Here is a 20,934-nt window from a genome sequence, read left to right on the forward strand (position 1 = left end):
TGATTTGTTGTGTTTCCGGGTCTCTATTCAAAAAATTTCGGCCTGAGCCAAGGAGACCTAGGGTTTCTCCTATTCCATCCTGTAATGTTTTCAGAATGTCTGCTTTGACTTCAAGGTCTTTGATCCATTTGGAGTTGATTCTGGTGCAGGGTGATATATAAGGATCTAGCTTTAGTTTTCTGCATGTAGTTAACCAATTTTGCCAGCACCATTTACTGAAGAGGCTGTCTTTCTTCCATTTGCAGATAAAAATTTTTAAAAATAAAGATTTTGGATCTGGGAAGGTGGCTCAGTGGTAGAGCGCTTGCCTTGCATGCATGAGGCCCTGGGTTCGATTCCTCAGCACCACATAAGCAAAAAAGAAAAAAGCTGGTAGTGGCACTGTGGCTCATGTGGTAGAGCGCTAGCCTTGAGCTGAAGAGCTGAGGGACACCTCCCAGGCCCAGAGTTCAGGCCCCACAACCAGACCCCCCCCAAAAAATAAAAAATACAGATTTCAATTTAGTTTCTACACAGAAACAAAATAATGGGGAAATCAATGACCAGTCTTTCATACTATACATGCACTATATTGGCATAAAACTTTTATCCACAGCAGAAAATACACTTTACGGCTAAGAATTCTAACAATATTCCCAGAAGCTAATTACTCCATAAATACATTTTCTGTTTTTCTTCTACTGGTAACAACCTAAATCAAGTCATTTAGTTAATGAACAGTGATACCTCCTAGAAAGTCTTTGGAAATCAAACTGAATTATGATGGCTAGATTCCAAGCTAACGACAACTACGCCTCACTCATCATCATATAACCGTCAATTCATTCAACCATATGGTGATACTTTCTGGAAGACTCATCTCTGTATTCTTCTTCTCTACATTGATTCTCCCTAACTACAACTAGGATTGAATGAAGTCAGGGGAAAACATTTTAAGTCGAACCTTCTGTTCAATTATATGCTTAATGTGTGCCAGTCATTTTCCATATACACAAAGGCCACATCATTTAGCTTCTTTACTTTTCCTTTATCTTTATAAGCCATATCATCCACTTTAAGGTCCTTAAAACTTTCTCATGTCCTCATTCTTCCCTATTACAATATGAACAATGCAATAATGATTCAGTTTGTTTATTGATATAGTCATTGTAATTATTTAAGGCCATGTTCAACCCCTAACTTCTCATTTAAGCATTTTCCACATGATACCAATTCACAGAAATTATCACTCTATCATGTGGTAACATCTGGTAGAAGTTTAGTATTTGGGTACATACTGTTTTGGAATAATACTAAGTGCTCATATTCATATTGTTCTTGCTCTCAAGGTTTTTATTCAGAAATAATTACATCTTATCACATTTGTGCATCTAAGGAATAGACTGATGGTTTGGAAGAACAGAAAAATAAATTATAATGATGAATCATGATGATAGGTAGATAGATAGGTACAGAGACAGGTAGATGATAGATCTGTAGATACATGAATAGATACATAAATACATAGATACATAAATACATTAGCCTCAAGAAGTAGGAGAATACCAATGAGTAGATGTTACCTTGTAATACATTTTCCTCTCGCTTTAAGGAAGATATTTCTTTAAAATATTATTGAAAGTCAGAATTGGCTGCCTTATGAGGTAATGGATTACCTGATGGAGAAGATCTCAAACAGGGCTGGACAGGTGTGTGTTTGTGATATTATGGCTACTTTAAGCTTTAACTCTTGGAATAGTTGAATGGGCTTGCATTTTCCTTCCATATTTGACTCTCAATGTAAGTAGCACAAAATTTGTAAGTCAGCAGACAAACTATATTTTGGTTGGGACAAGACTACCAATAGCTGTTTGGGTGTTAAGGACTTTATCACACAAAGTACCTACCAACATTGATTCCCATTTCAAAGACTTGAATTCTCGATCCTGGGAGCAGCCTAACTGGATTAAGGATGTCCTGATTTCCCCATAGCTTTTACTCAGAAGCTGGTCTATGTACACATTTTCTAAAAGACCTAGGTCTCAAAGCGGGTAGGACTATTGCATAGACAAGACCTTGAGACAATCCTAAACCAAGCTAGTTCATAGCGGCTACTGGTTCTTTTAGCAATTGCAGCCAGATGGTTGTAGGTTCGTTCAGTCTCAACGAGTCAATGACTAGCTGACAGTGGGCATGCTATTTCACTCTGCAACACAACTTCATTATATACAAAACAGGGATGAGAACAGATCCTCCTACATAGGGCTGCCTTGCAGCGTAAATGAGTTAATACATATGAACAGCTTGGCAAAGTACCTGGCACAAGCTAAATACACAATAATGCTAGTTAATGTTCTTGTAAATTATTGCTATTTCCTAAGCTCCCTTGGCTAGATTCTAAACTTCTGTGCTTTATTTATTGCAGACATTGATGAATGTGCCTTAAGAACTCACACCTGTTGGAATGATTCTGCCTGCATTAACTTGGCAGGGGGCTTTGATTGTCTCTGTCCCTCTGGGCCCTCCTGCTCTGGTGACTGCCCCCATGAAGGAGGACTGAAACGCAACGGACAGGTGTGGACCCTGAGAGAAGACAGGTGTTCTGTGTGTTCCTGCAAGGTGAGGCTGCAGGAATTGTAACCATTCTGGTCCTCTCTCATATCTCTGCTTCCCTTACTTTTATCCCTCTGGCTGGTGACTCCTATAGTTCCTGAAGAGGCTTCTCCTCTGATCCACACGACAGCTAATGGTAATGTTGAGTGGCAAACAGATCTTCTTTAAATCGATTGTGCTTTCTGTGGAATTTGAGGTATGGAATTGAGAAGAGACGGCATGGAAGGAGAAGCAGGGCAAAGAATTCAAAGCTAGTCCTCCCATTGAGAGCCCACATTGTCTTTAAGGCTGATTGAGTGACATTAGAGAACCCTCATTTTACACTCACACAGACTTACTGATTAAAAGATCTCTTTGCTTGCAGTGATCACCTGTGTAAACTGCTCGCTTTAGTGTTGATATTATCCAGAAAAGCAAGGCTCACAGATTTGTCCCCAGTGGTCAGAGACAGGTGGACTTCTATTCTGAACAAATGATTGTGATAGTTCATGGCCTCTAAGTAATTGATATTCTTGTCTATCACAGTGCTGGATTATTTCTTACACCAAATTGTTTGATAGTGAGTTTACTACTTATTAAAATTAAATTCTATCACCATTGTGGCTTTACTTTATGCTTTTCAAAATGGGACTATGAAAGTGCTTGATTTCCTTGTGCTTTATTTTTTCTTTTGTTGGTCTTTCCTGTTAGTTTTTCTTTGTTGTTGCTTTACTGTAGGTATTGCCTTGTATTTCTATATCTCTTGGGATGAGGCTATTTGTACTTAGACTTGATGGGCATGAAAATCTAGACAAATTACTTGGTTAGTAGCCAAGTAGCCAGGTCTCCTGCTAAGTCCTGTGTTTCTTAGAAACATAGCTGGAATAAGCCTCAAGAAATCATTTCTTCCACTGCCTTTAAGGTCTATCACACTTCAACAACCCAGGGAACTTTAGGGAGAACTATATCACCACTGGCCAAAATACTGGAATTCCAATTGTATTTGAATGTTTCTATAACCCAGCTTTAGATTCTTTTCTTCCATTTCTTGAGCAGCTGCTATGTTTCACACACCCATTCGTAGAGCACATCTTTGCAAGATGAAGAAATGGACTCTATAAGAAGTATTTAGAACTTGCTGTAAATACTGAAGGCATAAATGTCTATTCTGAAAATTAGACATTATATTTTCCAGGGATTTGAGCTTCACTTGTTTGAAAGTTCATAGTTTTCCTTTAGTGCCAGTCATTGCTATGGATGAGGCAGATGAATCTGTTTCAAATCAATTAGGAAATCTGTAAATCCACCTTGACTGAGTTTAAACTGTGAGCTCAGAATTATGTTACTGTTAGTTGGCTAGTTCTTCAAAAGTTATGTCATTAAGTATATTGTTTAACCAAGTGGTTATGAATCAATGACAACTGTTTATGAGGGAACAGATTATGTTGTCTTAAGATAATTGAGAATAGCAATTCCCAATGGCAATTCTGTTTCCTGTTCAGCCAGCAAAATGGAGATGGATTCTTTGTTATTCATTTTTGAGGAAATACCATTTTTCTAAACTTTTGAGGCTGTCTACAATCCAAACTGAAATCGTTTATACATTTTCTTGGTCACTTGTCTCAGGAATTTTGCTCAAGTTTTGACTGCTATAAAACCAAAATTTGTTCTTTTTCCTGTGTTAACGCAAGAGACCCACCAATCATTAAAAATTTCCTAGGGCATCATTAATTAAATTTATTAATAAGCCAAGTATCACCATTTGTTCTTATTGACTTCTAAAATGTCCCCCAAATCTTATGAAAATTATGTTTAAATTGCCACAGCAGATAAACAATTATTGTAGTATTTATTAGTAAGATATGCCTTTACTACCACCACCACATTCAATCATGTTCTGAATAAAGTACTAGGCAGATTTCTTATTATAATTTTTGTAGTTGTTGTTTTACTATTACTTCATTAGCCACTTATGCCATAGTTTCCCAGGGTTTCAAAAGAGAGGGAGAACCATGTCTGAGGAGCTGATTGCAATATCCTGAATCAAATCTGAAAGTCTCCCTCATAAAATGAACTGTCTGCAACCATCTTTATGTTCATTATTTGTGGATGAAAGCATCCTATTCCAATTCATAAGAAATATCTCCCGTACTTAAGCATCTAAATGCATGGTTATACTGACATCATATTGGAAGCCTTGAAATAAAATCAAGATTAGGGTATAAATTACTATTGTTTCAATCATATTCCTTCAATAAAAATAAAATCACATAACAGAATCTCATATAAGTCAACAAATGACAAAGGCTTACTGTTGAAAGAAACAGAGTGAAAGTTTTTAAAAGGTCAGTTTTCCTCTTGAAAGTCAATATACAAGGTTAGCTACTAGTGTGCTATGTCAATTGAAAGAAATACCATGAAGTGTGTCCACATATAAATGGAGTTTAATGATAAAATCTGGGCACAGACAATGGATTTAAACTTTGAAGATTCTATTGATTTCTTTGGTAGTAGCATGGCTTTGCATATATAACTACTTGGTTGATTAAGCAGACAGTTTCAGCTACTCGGAACCCACCCTTCCCAGCAATAGCAAGAACACAAGAACTACCTCCATAGGTTTTTGTCATAATTTGTCAAGTCTTGGGAAGATATCTTTATTTGGTGACTTTGTCACATGGGAAAGTATAGAGGTCCCAGGTTTATTGGCCTCCAGGAAATGCAACATTGTAGGATGAGTGTTTGCATTCATTTTGGGAATCATCTAGCTGAAGAAGGAAATGGATGCAAAAGCAATTAACCATCTGTCATATTGTAATAGTTATGAATTCCAGGAATATCATAGGAAAAGAAGTATGCTATAAGATGAGAGGAAGCAAGTGAAAACTGAAGGTTACATCATACAGAAGATGGCCTTTTAAAGAGACTTTGAAAACTGAGGAGAAATTCAGCCAGGAATAAGTGAGGAGAAATGAATTCCAAAAAAACTCATAAGCAATAAGCTTATATATTATATTCGAAACACTAAGTGAATAAAGCTAGAATATAAGCACAAAGAGATTGTGGAACAGGCATGAAGTTTGAAGATAAAGGCTGAAGATAGAGCTATGGTATAGAATTTAGGATTCCTGGAACCAAAAGATCATGATAGCTTTTATTTTTTTTTAATTTTATTTTATTTTATTTGTGAACATACTGTACAGAGGGGTTACAATTGCATGGGCAGGATAATGCGTACATTTCTTACCAAGCATTGCAGCCTCCTCCTTTGTTTACCCTTCCCATCCCTTCCCAGCCTCCCCCCTCCCCCCATCCCAATCCTTCCCCCCTCCCCCCCACCCCCTTCCCCCCCCCTGCACCAACGTTGTAAAGCTCGTTTTGGACATGACAACTTGTACTTCTCATTGTTGCATCAGATCCACCTGTATCCTTAAACAACTGGTTTTTCCCCATCTCCTCCACAAGTTATACTGACATCAAATATAGCGAAAGCAGGGGTTATACTGTGGGGGAGGGACATACAAAGCAACAAAGAGATAATCTTATAAATGCATTAGAAACACATGCATGAAAGAAAAAACATTAAAATACATATCTAAGGGAGCTTTTATATTTAAGATTTAATTTGCTGAAACAGGACAGAAGATGACCCATTGCAACAATGATACTTACAAGACACTATGTTGGAAATGAACTTTACAACTTTGTGGGGGGAGAAGTAGGAGAGGTGGAAGAGAGAAGGGATAGTATGAGAAAAACAAAGAAGGGGGTAACAAGTCTCGACAAAAAATATACTCATTACCTTACTCATGTAACTGTAACCCCTCTGTACAGCGTCTTTACAATAGAATAAATTAAAAAAAATTAAATTCCCAGGCAAGCTCTGAGCATGATATGTGGCCTAAGGAAATCAAACGTAACTAGAATGAATCACTTATAATATTGTAAAGGTTCTAGAAAAGGAACCATAAGAACCTGAAAGATAGAAAGGTAAGATCACATGAAAGAACATATTGATGGGAAATGATGGGTCATCAGTCTCTGGGTCTAGGTGTTCCCTATGCTTAGGGAAAAATGAAGCTCTCTGGGTTTTGGTGGCTCAGATCTGTAATCCTTGCTACTCAGGAGGCTGAAAGCTGAGGACAGAAGTATGAAGCCAGGTTGGCCAAGAAAGACTCTTATCTCCAGTTAACCAGCAAAAAGCCAGAAGTGGAGATGTGGCTCAAGTGGGACAGCACCAGCCTTGAGTAAAAAAGCCAAGGGAATTGCAAGGCCCTGAGTCCAAGCCCCAGTACTGGCACACAAAAAAAGAGCACAAAGGAAAGTAATCTCTAAAGGAACAAGTGTGAGACTTAGATGCCTATTTTGCAGAGTAAACAGATTTCATGTACCACTGACAAGAGAAAGATTCAGGACTTGCAAGTTATGTTTTATGCACTCAATCACAGCTTCTATTACATTTCTACCTCTACTTGTACTTAGGACCACAGCAGGAAACTTTTATTCATGATTTCTTTCACTCTATGCACTTTCAGCTAACTATAGTCAACCATTGTCTAAAGGCAGGAAACTCAAAATTCTAGAAATAAACATTTCACAAGCTTTAAATCGTTCATTGCTCTGAGTAGGGTGATAAAATCTTGGGCCATCTTGAGTATGGGTCATGCTATTGTCCAATGGATTTGGCCTTCATTTGCCACCTTCAGTTCACTTCATAGCCCTCTTGGTTATCAGACTGAATGTTTTCATACTAAAGCACTTGCAAAGTTTCTCTTATGTAGTAACCTAATACAATATCACAATGCCAATGCTACCATGTAGGTGTAATTTCATCTCACATCATCATAAGAAGGGGGATTACAGTGCCATATTTTGACAGTAAGCAAGACCACATTCACAGATTATTTTATTTTATTTTTTATTGTGAAAATACCATACAGAGGAGTTACAATTACTTGAGCAAGATAATGAGTACATTTCTTTTTTTTTCTTTTTTCTTTTGGGTCCAGTCGTGGGCCTGAACTCTGGGCCTGGGCATTGTCCCTCAGCTCTTCAGCTCAGGGCTAGCACTCTACCACTTGAGCCACAGCGCCACTTCCAGATTTTTTCTTTTTGCTTTATGTGGTGCTGAGGAATCGAACCCAGGGCCTCAGGCATGCAAGGCAAATGCTCTACCACTGAGCACCTTCCCAGCCCCACGAGTACATTTCTTATCAAGCATTGTTGCCTCCTCTTTGTTTCCCCTTCCCATACTCCCCTCACCCAATCCCCTCCCCCCATTAAAGTTGTAAAGTTTGTTTTTCGACATAACGACTTGTACATCTCATTGTTGCAATGGGTCCACCAGTATTCCTAGTTAAACGATTTGTTTTTGTCCTTCCCCTCCACAAATTATACCAACATCAAATACAGTGAAAGCAGGGGTTATACCGTGGGGGAGGGACATACAAAGCAACATAGAAATCATCTTATAAATATGTTAGAAATAATTGCATGAAAGAAAAAAAAAACATTTGAATACTTATCTTGGGGTTCATTCCCCTAATTATTATAACAGTATACCTTTAAAATTTTTTCATATAATGAATTATTGTTAATCATAACAAAACCATTAATTATACATAATTTATATATTATGTCATGCATTATGTCATACATAATATATAAACTTTATCAAAGTTTTGTGTGTATAGATATAACAATATATATGGAGTTTGACACCATCCATAGTTTCAAATGTCCTAAGTATATAGACAAGGAGTGGAGGGTGACCCTGTACTGTTACAGTAACTAGAAAGCCTTTGGCAGAAAGACACCTGTGAGGGCTGACTTAACTCCCTGCAATTTCATTTAGTAAAAAGTAGTAACATATATCCTGAAACTAAATGCTAAGAACAAAGCAGTAATAGAGTGTAAGTTTTGTGAAGAATCCAGAGATAAATAGAACAGAATGTTATAATTAATTAAAAATTCTAGAACAAAGTCATGAGCAGATTTCTTCGTTAACACAGAAGGAGTCCAACGGAAAAGACCTTTGCTGTGAAACTATCTGTAATGATGGCCTATTTCCCTGGCTTGGTAGAAACATTTACCCAAAAAATGAGGAGGACGGCCATGCTAGGGCAACTGAAAGGACTCAGGTATTATTCTGGCAAAGAGAAAATAACCTGATTGCAAGTAGCTGCCAGGAAAACGGGCCTGCCATTGTGAACATGACACACACCTACAGGATGAAGACTAGATAGAATCAGTTTGTGTTGGAGGCTAGGGTAAAGAAATTTGCCTTCTGGATTTTTGCAATAGTTTTGCTTTCTGAACCCATCCAGCTGCATTATCAATACCTTCTTGCTTATGGTATTTTTGATGGCAGAATTTGGCTGTGTAAGCCCTAAATTGATTCATTTTCTTTGAAACACAAAGATGTTAGCAAGTTTAGTTCACCTTGTGAAACACTAGAATCCAGTTAGAGTAGAGGATCTCCATTTCTATTTCCCTGATTTCATTCTTTTAGTGTGAGATTCCAGTCCTCTCTTCTGATTATGAGAGGCTGAATGTTGGCAATGCCTCAAACAGCCAAATGATGCTTTAGCATTAGCTTCTGATACTTTCCCTTGTTCTTTTTTTTTTTTGGGGGGGGGTCCGGTCATGGGGCCTGAACTCTGGGCCTGGGTGCTGTCCCTCAGCTCTTCAGCTCAAGGCTAACACTCTACCATTTGAGCCACAGCGCCACTGCCAGCTTTTTTCTTTTTTCTTATGTGGTGCTGAGGAATTGAACCCAGGGCCTCAGGCATGCAAGGCAAGCACTCTACCACTGAGCCACCTTCCCAGCCCCTTTCCCTTGTTCTATGGAGAGGACTTATGGAAGTTTTAATCATTGACCCTATCCTTAGCACTTCTTATCCAGTAGATTTTGGGTGGAGTATAAGAATGTGTTTTCTAACTAGCTCCAGGGAAGTAATAATACTTGAGGAATATACTTTGTGAACCATTCTGCCCAACATCATTTTAGGTGCAATCAGTTTTTTTCTGCCCTACAGCCTCCTCATGATGCAAGGATGCATGATACTCAAAAACCATTTGTATAAAACTTTCTGTTCTGTTGTTAAATTTCCACATGGAAATTCACTTCCCTCTCTAGGTCTGGATTCTTGTTTCATTTAAATAGCTTCTGAAGGTGTTTCTACTGCAGGTGTTTAAAGATGACAAAGGGACCAATTTGTGTGCTGTGACTGATATCAAAAGTAATACTAAGCAAAAACATTGGAATCCACAGTCCAAATAGAATTTTGTGTGACAAACTATAGTAAATAGATGGAGACCACTACACATAACTTTACAATTTACATCAGGGATCAGTCAACACCTTTTCCATGAAGACCATAAGCCCTCTGTCCCAAATTTTCAACTTTGACATTAGGTGTGAAAATAGCCATAGGAAATATGTGAGTGAATGAAAGGAACCTGTGAGCTAATAAAACTTTATTTACAGAAGCAGGAACAGGTCAAATTTAGACTCACCATCTTCAAATATACATTTTTATTCAATGCACATAAATATTTTTCACTAAGTCCATTTTTAGTTTCAATATTTAATAACTCAACGGGAGAAAAAATGATAATTTGCACTGGGATAAATGTAGCAGTATATTGACTATTAAGTGTTGAAAATGCTTAATTTATAATATAATACCTATAATTTTACATGGCCTAATAAGAATAAATTCATTTGTAAATTTTCTAGCAAAAATAAATGTCAAGCTTTTTAAAGTTCAGAAGCAATTTCAATATTACGTCTTTTATTAGTAGTTTATAGCTGAGCTTTTATTATAAAACTTTTATTATAAAATACATAAAGCATTTAACTTCTGAGGCAGAGGATAGGAAATATATCTTTAGTATGTAACTGAGGATTGTTTTGACCATTGCAACTTGGAATCCTTGCTCTTAGACTAACCTGAAGGTCTGTGGCATTGATTCCCCAAGAGTGGATTCCACTTCCTCCCAAAATGTGGTTTCTAAGTGTGTTCTGAGTGTAAAGTCTTTAGTCACATTCCAATGGACTGATTTCCTTGACAGTTACCCTATAATTCAAAGGCAACTTGTACATGACCATTGTTCTGAAACATTTAAAAGCTAAAAGGGGCCTATTTGGCATTTTCACATAATTGATGAAATATAAATTGCTTTATTTTGCATTAATCCTGGAGGTAATCCATTATCTTTATTCATTCTCTTATTAGTATGTGGGATGAAAACGACATTCTGATGGGGTCTCATTGGCACAGATATAGCAACCACTTTTAAAATAATTTCTTTTTTTTCTTTTTTTTTTGGGGGGTCCGGTCGTGGGGCCTGAACTCTGGGCCTGGGCGCTGACCCTCAGCTCTTCAGCTCAAGGCTAGCGCTCTACCACTTGAGCCACAGCGCCACTTCCGGCTTTTTTTTCTTTTTGCTTATGTGGTGTTGAGGAATCGAACCCAGGGCCTCTGGCATGCAAGGCAAGCACTCTACCACTGAGCCACCTTCCCAGCCCCTAAAATAATTTCTTTTCTTTTGCTTGATGCTGGTCATAGACTTACCTATGTTGATTTCTAGCCTTCCTAGAACTAGGGGAATGTATAGTTCCATAGAAAGCTAAGTCAATACAAGTTTCATGTTGTGGCTATCATTACTTTTTATAGCTTCATTTTATTAAAATAAATAATCAAAAAGTCTGTATCTGTGATGACCTGAAATGTATAGGACTACAACAGAATCTTAGATTAAAGAATATGATGTTATGCAACTCTAAGCAAACAGACTTTTTGTTGGAAGATACCAAGAGCATGGATTTTCATTGTCTAAGGTAGTTGATTCTCTCATTCAATTTATCTGCTTCACTTCAGAATCTTTCGTGCTTTCTCTGTGTGTGTGTGTGTGTGTGTGTATATATATATATATTTATATATATATATATACACACAAAAGTTTCTGTGCCCATATAATCTTTCATATCTTGAGATATTTGGAGCACTGTAATTTCTTTTCATGCTTTGGAAGACAGCCAATACATGCAACTTAAGAGAAAGCATTTTTTCAAAATAATTATTATGTATGCAGCCAGCATATCTTTCCCATCCTCTGTAAAGAATATAAAGCTTTTAAAGATTTCCCCTTCAGCTCTCAGCACATTTATCTTAGCAAGTTCTATCTGATTCAGCATTGTTTAGATGAAGACCCTGAGGGCTAGTCCATCAAGTTTGCAGATGTCACTAAGCTGTGAAGGAGGACAATCTATGGTAGATGGCAGCCACAGAATTTAGAAAACATTGTGTCAGGCAAGAGAGGTAAGATGGATCTAATAAAATAAAATACAACAGCAATACACAATTCATAAGCTAGCTTTCCTAAACAACCAACTCTACAAGTTCTGACAGTGCTAAATGAGGGGTTAGTCTTCATTAAGTTTAATATAAGTCAGCATTATGACATAACCAAATAAGCAAAAAAATATTGAAACCAGACTGTTAAAGTACAGCATTGAAAACAAAAGGCACATGAGTCCTGAGTCATTGTTTTTGTTGACATATTTATTTCTGTCTCAGCTAAGTCACTTGAGAAATGAACATACAAAAATCTGACCCCCAAATTTCAGGATTAAGTGTGATCAATGAAAAAGAGTATAATGAATAAGGAACACCAGAAGTGTTCCATTTATGAGGAATAATGATGATGAAGATCATGATCTTCATAGAAAATATTAAGAATTGGAGAATTCAATTGTGACCATGAATGAATGAAAAATGATGGGCCAAACCAAAAGCTGATACAACTCAGTGAATACATAAGAATTTTTTTCTAAAAACTGCAGTTTAAAATGTGATAGAAGGTATTGGGAGTGCTATAATTATATAAAAAAAGATGTAATAAGAATCCAGATTTAATAGTAAGTGATTCCAAAGATGGGCACTCTGAATAGCTCATACTGAAGAGTTCTTCATGCCTATAGAGCTTCAAGCATAATATTGATGATTTTATGTACAGTTAATATGGAGATTGGTTGCATGTCCTTTAAAGTACCTCCATTCTTTAGTTTTGTAAATATTCAGAAATAACCACATATGCCAAGTCTATCTTATGTATTCAGCTTCTTTAATGTGTGAGGTGTGCGATTACTGTGAGCAACCAACATGAAATTAGACAAGGCTGCAAAATGTTTGGTCTTAATGACTAAGTTATTGACCTTCAACGCTCTGTAACTGGGAGTCCTCGAGGCCAGTACTCCAGAAATTGTATTGTGCTTGTAATTTGGTGAAGTGCAGCATGGTGGAAAGTAGCACCTGATTACAAACTCTTCTAATAAACAACCCGAAGGCTTTCTTGTTGAAGTAGAAATTGTTTTTTTTTTGTTTTTTTTTCTTTCCGGGGTCTGGTTGTGGGCCTGAACTCTGGGCCTGGGCGCTGCCCCTCAGCTCTTCAGCTCAAGGCTAGCACTCTACCAATTGAGCCACAGTGCCACTTCCGGCTGTTTTCTTTTTTCTTATGTGGTGCTGAGGAATCGAACCAGGGCCTCAGGCATGCAAGGCACGCGCTCTACCACTGAGCCATCTTCCCAGCCCCTAGAAATTGTTTTTAAACTGTAGGCCGTGGTGATGCTTTAAAGTAGTGTTACTTAACTTGGTTAGTTAAGGTATTTCATGTCTCTGGACATCAGTTTATTTTTTTCTGTGTAAAAAAAGTAAAAATCAAACTGCCTGCTAGTATGGAGACAGAGATAAAATTAGATACATGCATTTGAAAAAGTTAGGAGTTACATCCTTATGAATTAGGAAAATGCACTAATGGGGTGTGAATTCTTGATCATATAGGCTTTACATTTGGTTAGTGAACGTTCTGAATAACCCTTATTCAGAAATATATTGAGGTTAACAAAGACTTTTGAAAGCATATATTGAATACAGAAAAAAACAGAAATACAGAAAAAGCTGTCTCATATACTGAATGATACAGATGCGGTATGTCTACATTGGAAAAATTAAGCTATGTCAAATGCTTACTGTGTATATACAAAATAAAAGAGCACTGTTCTAGTTATTAATAGAGAGATATTAGTAAGAATACTCAGATTTTATGTCTCCATTTGACTTGAGACACTCTGTTCAAGCTGGGGGGCCGGAGAGGGCGTGCGTGCAGAAGCATGGATCGACATTGTGCGAAGTGGATTGACGAAGATTTGAAGAAATGCTTTCTACGAGTTTTGTAAAGTATTTTACAAAGTTTGGTTTTCATAGTGCAGCTGTCCTGTCAGCCTGTGTTGATTAAAGGCCCTTCACCTCATTTCTAAACAGGATGGGAAGATATTCTGCCGGCGGACAGCTTGTGATTGCCAGAACCCCAGTGTTGACCTCTTCTGTTGCCCTGAGTGTGACACCAGGGTCACAAGTCAATGTTTAGATCAAAGTGGACACAAGCTCTACCGAAGTGGAGACAATTGGACCCACAGCTGCCAGCAGTGTCGCTGCCTGGTATGTCGGCTTCCTGCACTGCTCCTTTATTCTGAAGGGATTCCCCAGATGCTTGTGGGCTGTAGATCAAAAGTGTTTCCAATATTTACAGGAACTTCTGAGGCTGTGGCTAAGAGGCCTATGCTGTGCTTGAAGACATTCAGACTGTATTTAGAACATTGTGCAAGACAAAAAAAAAAAAAGGACACATCTGTGGTACACATTGGGATGGCACAACGTTAATTTCTATGTAATAAATTTTAGGAAGCCCAGAATAAGAAAAGTCTCCATGGATAGCTAGCTTTGAAAACCTTCATTGGTCCTTTTAATGTCAAAAAATTTGTAAAACATGACATTTAAAAGTTTTAATATGAGAGGTAACAAAACATAGTAGAAATACTAGCAATTGAGTGGTATAGAAATGGAATCTTATCATAGGTGTCCCTGTGCTAGCTTGCTGAGCGCTATCATTCTATTGATCATTCATTTCCTTTGAACCTATTTCAGATAGCTTTTTGGATGATTGGAAAATGTGGTAGACAAATACTGTACTGTACTTGTTACATAGAAGGTACTTAGTTCTGTAGAAGGCACTTGACATGTGGTTACTATTGTGAATATTTCCTAACTTGAAAGTCTGTCTAATATACTAAATGATACAGGCACTGTATGTCTATATTAGAAAAATTAAGATAGGCAAAATGCTTACTGTGTGTACAAAGTAAAGACTATATTAATAGAGAGATATTAGTAAGAATACACAGATTATAAGAAGTCCAAAATAAAAGGCTTAATTTCTGGATTTTACTGGTGCTTCAAACAGTGATTTCCAAGGATGGGAAGACTTTTGAGTATGTTTTATCTGTGAAGAGTCCCCAAGAGCATTAAACCTGAATCAATTTGTTATGGAAAGTCTTAGCTGGGTGCTTAAGATTGGCTCAAATGCATTTTTCAGTCTATAAGTACTATATGAAAACAAGCAATCAGAGAAATTGTCCTCTAAATTCCCATCAATATTCACATTTAATACCAAGCAAATGCACAGATAATCTTGAAAACACACACTCTTAATCACTCATAATACTGAGAAGTATAACTCAGATAAATTTAAATCACAATTATTTTCTCAAACTCTCATCAAAATACAACATACACAATAATGTGCCGACAAGAGCCCAATATATATTCTATGAGATTAGTAAGAGTGAGGGAAGGAAGTAGGTAGGAGAGGAGAAGGGAGTAGGAAGGAAGTGGGTAGGAGAGGGATGGGTGGCAATGTTGAAAGAGGTGTCAATTGACCAAGATTTCTTGTATTCACAAACTGCTATGTTAAATGGTAACTCCTTTGTACAACTACTTAAAGATAATTATAATAATTGAAAATGAAAAAATATTTTTAAAGATTTATAAAGCCTATAAGTTGGTTTCCATAGTAGTCTGGAAAGCTGCTATTGTTTTTCAAGAAGCTAGTTACCAGGTAGCTAGAATGACTGATTTTAATCTTATCCATGAAGTTTAGTAGAGTTTCAAATATATCTTCCTTTTGTCTGTCCCTTCAGAGATTTTTTTTTGAAAATAAGAGCTTTTGAATACTATCTTGAGAATAATATGGGTCATATTTCATAAATATTTACCTGAGTGTGCCTTGTGTCAGACTCTGGATGATACAGAAGTGAGCAAGATCAACATAGGGTGGATAGTACCTGTAATAGCTGACCATAGTTTTTGTGAACAGACTATTTTCTTGTGACTCACCGTGTAGTGTAATAACAGTCATTATTACAGAGGAAGAAGATACGTAGAGAAGCAATTTTATAATGGGCAGACCACTAGAACTGCATATGCCAGCAGCAGAGGCACATTAAGCTTCATTTGAACTGTAATACAGAAATTTTACTTGTCACACATAATCACAGGCTGCACTTGACATACAAAAGAGCTGACCTCACTCTTCTCGTGAGCCATCAAAATGAGGTTTAGTAAAAACATTCTTGAGAAAGATGGTTTTCTGCAGTATTACTTCACAGAGGGAATGAATAGTGTCCATAATGTTGATAACTGGGATAACTGGTAACATTCAGTGAGTTGAGCTATGAAAACTACTGTGATCTTTTCCCGCAGAAGAGCAATGATGCATCATTTTGGCTTTCTCTCTACAGGAAGGAGAGGTAGATTGCTGGCCGCTCACTTGCCCCAATCTGAGCTGTGAATACACAGCCATGTTAGAAGGAGAATGTTGTCCCCACTGTGTCAGTGACCCCTGCCTGGCTGATAACATGGTCTATGACATCAGAAAAACTTGCCTGGACAGCAACGGTGTATCGAGACTTAGTGGTGCAGTCTGGACAATGGCTGGATCTCCCTGTACAACCTGCAAATGCAAGGTAATTGGCTCTCCTGGGGATATACAGGCCTTCAACAGTTACCAGAGTACATTTGCAGGAGAGTCATTCCTGAGGTTTCTGAATGCTCTGGTTTGGTGGACACACAAAGGAAACACAGACAGGCATTTACTTCTCACAGGAGGTTAATAAGAATGAACAGACCATAGCTGCACCTTACATAAAGGCAAATTCCAAATGAACATGGAAGTAACATCCCTTTTCTTTAAGCTTCAGAATTTTAAAAATATGGTGGATTTGAAATAGTTTAACCTGCATGTTAGAGAAAGAATGAGAGACAGATAGAGAAGAGGGAGAAGAAGGAAAGGGAAGAGAAAGAGGAGGAGGAGGAGGAGGAGGAGGAAGTGGTGGTGGTGGAGGAGAAAACTTCTAACTTTGTTCATCATGGATATTTTTCTAAGTTTTTCATGATACTGTCAGTAAGTAGGGGGAAAGTATCCTATTAAGTAGTTTGTTATGATCTTTTATCAACTTGTCTAATACAGGATGTGCAGCTGTTGCTACAGTGGTTGTTTGATTATCTGTTCCATAAAACATCTTCATGCATTTTGAAACCACCCCTCCCTTCAATGCTCATGAAGAGTCATGATTAACAAATTTAGAGTTGGGGGAGCAATATTTAGTCAGTGACAAAATATCTTGCAAAATATTTGTTTAAGATTCCAGATTGAGTTTTGTTTTAAAAAAATCAGTTAGTTGGTTCCGTCAGAGTCTGGCTCAACTTCACCCATCAGTTCAGGGTTGATAACTTTCCATTTATAGGGTTACTATTCTGAAATCTTCTCTCTTTCCTGAAACATATCATGTTAAGATATAATCCTGATAGAAATATAATTTTTACAACAAAATGTCATAGTTCCATCTAGCCCTTTGCCACAGAAAACTAAATTTCCAGACATGGACAAAGATGCTATTTAATATTTTTATGATCAGATTAGAGACTCATTAAAGAGGTATTTATTTATTATATCCATATATAAAATTGATTTTTTCAAGAATTTCCAAGATTTTCTTGTACTGTCTCCTTTCTGATTGTCATATAAGCCATTATATTTATACTTACTATATATACTTTTCTTGACCCTGTCTTTGTATAGATTCTTGTGGTACAGGGTCAAGGCACTGTCACTTAGGTGTTTTTTCTGTTTTGTTTTATTCTGTTTGTTCTGTTATATTTTTGTTGTTTTTTGTCTTTTTTGTCAAAGTTGATGTTCTACCACTTGGGCTACAGCTCTACTTCTACTTTTTGGTAGTTACTTTGAGATAAAAGTCTTAACTCTCCTGCCAGGGCAAGGTTTGGAAACATGATCCTCAGATCTCAGCCTCCTGAATAGCTAGGATTATAGGCCTGAGCCACCTGGATCCCATCAGTTTTGAAGTCGCAGGTTGTCCCTTGGTAGAGATTTATGCTTGGAAAGACTCTCACTTAGAATAAATCCAGCAAATAGGTAATGGTAAAACATATATTACTGGATTGGGTGCAGGCAGGACATGGAATTGCATCACTAGTAACCTCTAACAAGAGGGTCTGTTGTCTTTCTTTCAAAAAAGAGAAATTCCTCTTTCACATTTTCATTTCCAGGATGCATCAGATCCTGTTTAATATGAAGATTTCAGATTGCTTATTGGCTTATGTTCTGGCCCAGTTGGCTAACACTTATGTTCTTGTTCTTGTTGTCCAGAATGGGAGAGTCTGCTGTTCAGTGGATTTGGAATGTCTTCAAAATAACTGAAGTATTGAAAATGGACTCATCAGAGGAGAAAAAAATGGACAAAATGACCATCAAACATGATGAAGAATAGGAGTTGCTTTTTATAACACAATTACCAAAGTCTCCATCCTGAGGAAGGTGTTTGGGGTTGCCTTTGGACATACCACTTTGCTCATCCTTGCTAACCTAGTCTAGGTGACCTACAGTGCAGTGCATTTAAAGTCTATGGTTGTTAAAAGAAGTTTCCCGTGTTGTAAATCACGTTTCCCTTATCAGATCATTTTCGAATACATTTAACTGATCTCATGGTAAATATTGATGTATTTTTTTTGCTTTATTTTGTGTACTAACATAATAGAGAGTCCTCACCATATATTTATTTACTTATTTATCTCAATTTTGGATCCAGTTCTAAAAATAAAGTTGCCTGTTGTGATTTTTGTCTCATTCACTGAATACTTAGCATGGAAATATCTTTGTGAGACGTTAGTGCTAAGGGGTTGGAGGCATGGGCTCAGTTGGTAGGCTGCCAGCCAATGAGCAAAAGCATAAGGTACAAAGTTCGAGTCCCAGTTTCACACCTAAAAATAAAAGAGGAGAAAAAAGTGATGTAGTGCTAAAAGTATCACCTTTACATTTGAAATTCCTGAACATACCTAGATTCCCACTTATTCATCTTAAAGGTACTAAAGGTAGTTATGAACTCAAAAGAGGGAAGGACCATAAACAGAAAATATTTTTTTAATGGCCAGGTGCTGGTGGTTCATGTCTATAATCCTAGCTACTCAGGAAGCTTATCTCTAAGAATTGCAGTTCAAAACCAATATGTACAGGAAGGTCCATGAGAATTTTATGTCCAATTACCCTGTCCCCCTCCAAAAAAAAAGCTAGAAGTAAAGCCATGGTTCAGTGGTAGAGTGCTAGCCCTGAGCAAAAAATATTTCAGAGCCAGCACTTAGGCCCTGAGTTCAAGCCCTGGGACCAGCACTAAAAAGTAAAACAAAGAAAGAAAAAAAGAAAAAGCTCTTCCTTCTTCAAAAAATAAAAAAATAAAATAAGTGAAACAAAAATCCAAACATAAGGCCCTTCTTTGCATTGAAAGCAAAATGATCTTTGCATCCATTGTGTATAGTACTGAATAAACCACAAAATACTTCAATAGTTAATGTAGTTAATATCATGATATAGATGAATAACATTTACCCTGTATCACATAAATGTGAATCAAGGAGTTTGACCAACCAGGTATTTTCAGAGCTGATTTATAGCCCATTGTGTCAGATAACCAAGGCTCCTGACTCCTGTGCAGTTCTATTTTCCACTGATAGACATTACCTCTTGTGAGATGGGGAGGATACTTTTAAGGAAAGATATTTGTATGCTCAGTAATTGTTTTATAACTGAATTTTCCTACTTGGGCCACCTCCAGGTTTTTAAGAGCTGTCAGTTTTTAAGTTCTACAAAATGAATACAAATGTATAACTGACATTTTGTTTGAACTGAGAATTCAACTTTAAGTTATATTTTCAGTCAAATAACATCTTATTCTGAATTAAATTAGTTCATGGATTTCTGGCTACTACCCTAAATCAAAGAGATAACTAGGTTGGGCATGGCAAAGACCTAATCCCAGTACTTGGGAGACAGAGACAGGATTACAAATTCAATGCCAGAGTGGCCTAGATAGTCTAAACTTTATCCCTTCCCTAGTCCTCCTCTCCAAAAGATGTAACTAGTTATTCAACCATGCCAAAAATAATATTTAAATCCTATCTGGTTAGTAACATACAGCTTTGAAGGCAGAGGCAAGAGGGTCACAAGTTTTTAGGTTAATCTGGATCATGAAGTAAAACTTTCTCAAAAACAGAGAGAACATAAAAATCATACATGATAGAATTACCAACTTAAACTACCAAACTCAAATTGCTATTATTTATTGATAGTTCATGGAGATTATAACATTTTTATGAAAATGGAATTCAATACATGAACCCAACTTTAAGTGATGAATTATGATAAGGGCCATTCAGATAGATTATTTGACAAAGACTGATACAATATGACAAATTAGAATTCATCTCTTTTTGTTACTTTCTTAAGTGGAACCTTGTGGTGAAGAATTTGAAAAATACTTGTTTTAAAAATATGTATGGAAATTCAATTTAAAGAAATCTCTCAGCCTAGTGCCAGTGGCTCAAGCCTGTAATCCTAGCTACTCAGGAGATCTGAGGATTGCAGTACAAGCAAGGCCAGCGCAGGCAGGAAAGTCTATGAAACTTGTATCTCCAATAAACCACCAGAAAGCTGAAAGTGCACTGTGGCTCAAGAGTAGAGTGCTAGACTTGAGCTGAAGTGCTGAGAACAGCACCCAGGCCCAGAGTTCAAGCCCTACTAGCAACATTAAAAATAAAAAAGAATCCCTCAGTTTCTGCTGTAAAAGAAAAAGCATCCATGAAAAATGTTTCTGATTTCATATGTCTGCAATTGTATAAGTACAGAAACATGTCTAGTCCAGCTCCTGCTTGTCTGAATAGAACTAGATGGGTGAATATATTTGCTTATTTTCTAAAGCTGTGGGATAGATTGGAGAGTTGAATAGTCAGATTCCAAGTTAGACATAAAGTCCACAATGTTGCTATCTTGCCAAAAACAAAAGCATGCCAACTTCCTATAGACAATAACTGGATAATGATATATATTACAGAGTCAGTTGTACTTTTTTCCCAAGGAATTCAAAAAACTCAATATTTTATTCAAATATTTATA

General features: G+C 37.0%; 1 protein-coding gene across 2 annotated transcripts in view; it reads left to right on the forward strand.

Annotated features, from left to right (window-relative positions):
- The window catches only part of Nell1 (neural EGFL like 1), an 822,774-nt gene extending 804,237 nt beyond the window's left edge, over positions 1-18,537 (forward strand). The window contains exons 16-19 of one of the 2 annotated variants that reach the window (XM_013019667.1): positions 2,405-2,598; positions 13,899-14,075; positions 16,214-16,438; positions 18,139-18,537. In XM_013019667.1, coding sequence (XP_012875121.1) covers positions 2,405-2,598; positions 13,899-14,075; positions 16,214-16,438; positions 18,139-18,189 — 647 coding nt within the window. In that variant the 3' untranslated portion in view covers positions 18,190-18,537. The remainder of the gene's footprint in view (positions 1-2,404; positions 2,599-13,898; positions 14,076-16,213; positions 16,439-18,138) is intronic. The other variant, XM_013019668.1, reaches the window with a different exon arrangement.
- The last annotated feature ends 2,397 nt before the right edge of the window (positions 18,538-20,934 follow it).

Source organism: Dipodomys ordii, unplaced genomic scaffold, assembly GCF_000151885.1.
Source record: "Dipodomys ordii isolate 6190 unplaced genomic scaffold, Dord_2.0 Scaffold46, whole genome shotgun sequence".
NCBI classification, from domain to species: Eukaryota; Metazoa; Chordata; class Mammalia; order Rodentia; family Heteromyidae; genus Dipodomys; species Dipodomys ordii.